The 4,040-nt window shown below is 41.6% G+C and overlaps 1 protein-coding gene across 1 annotated transcript; it reads right to left on the bottom strand.

Moving 5' to 3' along the window:
* Nucleotides 1-2,545: 2,545 nt before the first annotated feature.
* Nucleotides 2,546-2,877, bottom strand: LOC148057890 (RNA-binding Raly-like protein). Its single transcript, XM_087782713.1, has one exon. The coding sequence runs from the start codon at nt 2,846-2,848 to the stop codon at nt 2,546-2,548; it is 303 nt and encodes a 100-aa protein (XP_087638839.1). The 5' UTR covers nt 2,849-2,877.
* Nucleotides 2,878-4,040: the final 1,163 nt, after the last annotated feature.

Raw genomic sequence — 4,040 nt, 5'->3', positions numbered from 1 at the left:
AATGACAGAACTGCACTAAATTCAACTTCATAGTTTTCACATTTATTTACCAAACACATGGAAATATTAAGTGTTTTGCAGACACTAATACTGACAAACACAGAAAAAAGGTATCGGTGTTAACGACTTAACGACAACAGAAATAAATTCAGTTCAGTCTTATTTTAAATTGTGTGTTTAATCCAAACACCACAGCTGAGCCTTACTCTCGTCACCAAGTGCCTTTATTTTATCCATTTTCTTCGCCACTTTATCCCTTACGGGAGATGTGGGGGGGCTGGAGTCTATCTAGAGACGGGGGACACCCTGGACAGGATGCCAGTCTGTCAGTCTGTCTCTACACTATGTGGACCTGGAAGCGAACCTGCAACCTTCACGCTGTGAGGCGATAGAACCGCCGCACCACTGTGCGCCCATTATAGTATATAGTTACAGTTATTATCATGAAGTACAGGAACTCAAAAGAACATCTAAACTATCATTACAAAGTCGCTGAACGATGAGGTGCGACAGGAAAGTCCCAGAGTCCGTAAATACTGCATCGACATTAAAAAAACATGGCGGAGGTTGTTTGTCGTTTTCAATCCTTCACTGACAGTATGCGACACTTGGAGACGGTTAAGAAGAAGAAGAAGATCAGGAAGAATTGTAAACTAAACTGGATGTTTAAATTGATAGATGCTATGAAATTAAATTAATTAAATTAATTCTATCTATTAAATTAATAGATACTAAATTGGATAAACTCAAGGACTCATTCATCCCTCGGGCTATTAAATTGTATAATTCTGAGTTCGGGGGCAGGAGTGGAATGAAAGTATCTGGATGTTCTGTTCTATGTTAGTCTTTGTATCCTTTGTCTTTGCTGTTTTTCAATCATATTGTTCTTTCTCTTTATTTCTCTTTGTTCTTGTTCTTATTTTATTTTGATTAATCTTTATGAAAAATTGCTGTATTTTCTGTGTCTGATAATGATGATGAAAAAAACAATTTCCGAAGGAGACCTCCTGAGGATCAATAAAGTTCTACCTAACCTAACCTAACTAACCTAACTAACCTAACCTAACCTAACCTAACCTAACCTAACCTAACCTAACCTAACCTAACCTAACCTAACCTAACCTAACCTAACCTAACCTAACCTAACCTAACCTAACCTAACCTAACCTAATGTAACCTAACCTAATGTAACCTAACCTAACCTAACCTAACCTAATGTAACCTAACCTAACCTAACCTAACCTAACCTAACCTAACCTAACCTAACCTAACCTAACCTAACCTAACCTAACCTAACCTAACCTAACCTAATGTAACCTAACCTAACCTAACCTAACCTAACCTAACCTAACCTAACCTAACCTAACCTAACCTAACTAACCTAACCTAACCTAACCTAACCTAACCTAACCTAACCTAACTAACCTAACCTATGTTCAAACGCCAGGTTGTCCACAAACATGTATTTTAGAATCACACGTTGTAAATCCAGAGTGACCCACAGAGGGCGCTGGTGTGTTCACCTCCCACCCACCTGGCTGTGCTTCTTATTTTCTTTTATTCTTTCTTTCTTAATAATCACGAAGAGTGATGTTGAGTCGGTGTTTGTAGAACTCACTGACGAACTTTATTCATGTTCTGTTTATGACCTCCTGTTTGTGTTTAAAGTCGTCATGTGTTTCTTTAGCTCCAGCACTTTGTTGCAAACGTAACCTGGAGCAGGATTCGATGCGACGACACTCATCACTCGACGGCTGAAGAGCAACAATTCATTTGTGTGTGATTGTTTGTGTGTGGGAAGTATCTGTGGTGCAGACGACGAGTCGTAAATACTTGTGTGATTTAAATAATTTGCTTTATTCTGTATGATGACAGTTATTATTGTGAGTCGGTTCCGACGACTATTTGCCATCGTTTCTTTCAGAGGCAGATGAATGTAGCGACGGTCCGCCCAGGACATGTTTCACCGTCTCTGCTCTCAGAGCAATAACTGAAAAGATAAACATGACCTGAAGTCCCATAAACCAGGCGTGACGACCGTGTTTACCACAGTGCGGAGCAATTTGGGAAAATGACTTCTTAAGGCAATAAAACATGAAGCACAAAAAAACAACATCAAATGCAACTGTTTTGCTGAAATCAGTAAAAATTCATCCCAGCGTTGTTTTGTTGCAGCAAATAGAAACTCATAAGTGGAAGAAAACAAGCGTCGACCAAAACAAAGAGCAGCAAATCGATAACCAGCGCAGCTTCTGCTTCCACCCGACACCTTCTGACACCTTCTGACACCTTCTGACACCTTCTGACACTTTCCCCCTAAAGTTTCTCTTCTCAAGGTGAACGTTGCGAATCAAACTGTTCTTACACCGGCAGCTGGATCAGGAGGCTGCGGGTATTATTTCTGCCGAGAACAGCAGGACCACAAACAGAATATCAGACGCCGAGGGAGGCGTGATGCTCGGTAATCAGAGAATCGCTCTGAGCGTCGGCGGCTCACGAGACGGGAAGCTCTGCTCCAACTTTAGCGAAACACTTCCAGAGAGATTTATCCTCCTGCTACCATGTTGGATTTACAGATGAGCACGGACTCACCGAGCGGCTGTCCGGCGATGACCCGGGCGTTCTCTCCGGCCACCGCCGCCCGGGCGTTCCTCTCGCTCACGTACTGGACGAAGGCGTAGCCCTTGTGGACGGAGCAGCCCACGATCTTGCCGTACTTGGCGAACAGGACCTCGATGTCCGTCTTCTTGACGATGGCCGTGTTGAGGTTGCCGATGAAGACTCTGGAGTTGAGGGAGCGGGGGTCATTCTTGTTGGTCACGTTGCTGGTCTGGATTTTACCAGTCATTCTCCTCCACTTTCCTTCCTGGGAAACACAAGCAGAGGATGAGAGGATACTCCCTGGAAGAGGGATTATTGAACAAAGCAAGTCAATATTGATCATCGGGTAGAAAATACCTCCAGAACAAATACATTATTTAGGAAAGTGGTTTTTGGAATTACCATCCGGATCCATCGATTTTCTGAAGAATAACAGCGGGAGCTCAGTTTGTTCACCACTGCTACTGCGGGTCACTACTGCCACCTGCTGTCCCATTAAGATCAACACTACCAAGTGTGTGTTTAAAATGCTAAAAAATATCTGGCGACAAAATAATGACGGCAAGAGTAAAACTGAGTGAGCTGCTTGGCAGAGGTCTGCGCTCTCAGGGGGCCTCATGTACTGAGGGGTTTTATGCACAAAACAAGTTCTGAGCCAACTTTTACGTCAAAGTCCATATGGATCAACACTGAAAAGAGCGGTAAAAAGTTTGTAGTTCCTGCAAGATCTGTATTAAATTAACCATCAATATAGATCAAAAATTAACACGCAGTAGTTGTAGTTACACGAGTGGATATTCAATTAGTCACAAAATATTATACAAATATGTAAATGAGGGCGTGGAAAGGACAACAATTCTGCTATTAATTGATCGGGATGAACGAAGGAAAAATGTCTAAATTGGTGTCACACACAGATTCATACATGTGAATATTTTTGTGCTGCACCATCTTCTGGACTTCAGTTTCCGAACATGTTTAGTAGAAGATCTACGAACTTCTCAGTACATGAGGCTCCTGGTGTTTTTCTATTTCATTTATTTTCTTCTACTTTTAACGGCGTCATGGAGCTAATGCTGGAGTTGCAACGTTCTATGAACGGCTTTTTTTAAACTGAAACATCACATTTAAGGTAAGGTAAAACTTTTTTGTTTCATTTAAGCGAACAGAGGGCGCCCCCTACTGATCATGAATACACAACTTTGTGTGAACCTTTGTATACGTTTTCATACCATTGACAGAGGCCTCATGGTTACAATAAATTCCAAAACTGTGAAAGATATATTGTGTTGTCAGGAGGACACAGTCATGTGGACCTCCATGATCCAGAAGTTATGGCCTACAGACCTGACTCGAGATAACATGTGTGAAGGAAATGTGAAGATTCGTTGTTTAGATCAAATGTTCAGGTAATGACATGAATACAACATATTTTTGTT

The sequence above is a fragment of the Callionymus lyra genome, unplaced genomic scaffold (assembly GCF_982586985.1).
Source record: "Callionymus lyra unplaced genomic scaffold, fCalLyr1.hap1.1 HAP1_SCAFFOLD_420, whole genome shotgun sequence".
Lineage (NCBI taxonomy): Eukaryota > Metazoa > Chordata > Actinopteri > Syngnathiformes > Callionymidae > Callionymus > Callionymus lyra.
Note: the sequence above shows the minus strand (reverse complement) of the source record. Positions and strands in the feature narration are given on the sequence as shown.

Coding starts and splice junctions, on each gene's coding strand:
- LOC148057890 (XM_087782713.1), bottom strand. CDS start 2,848: ATGACTGGTAAAATCCAGACCAGCAACGTGACCAACAAGAATGACCCC.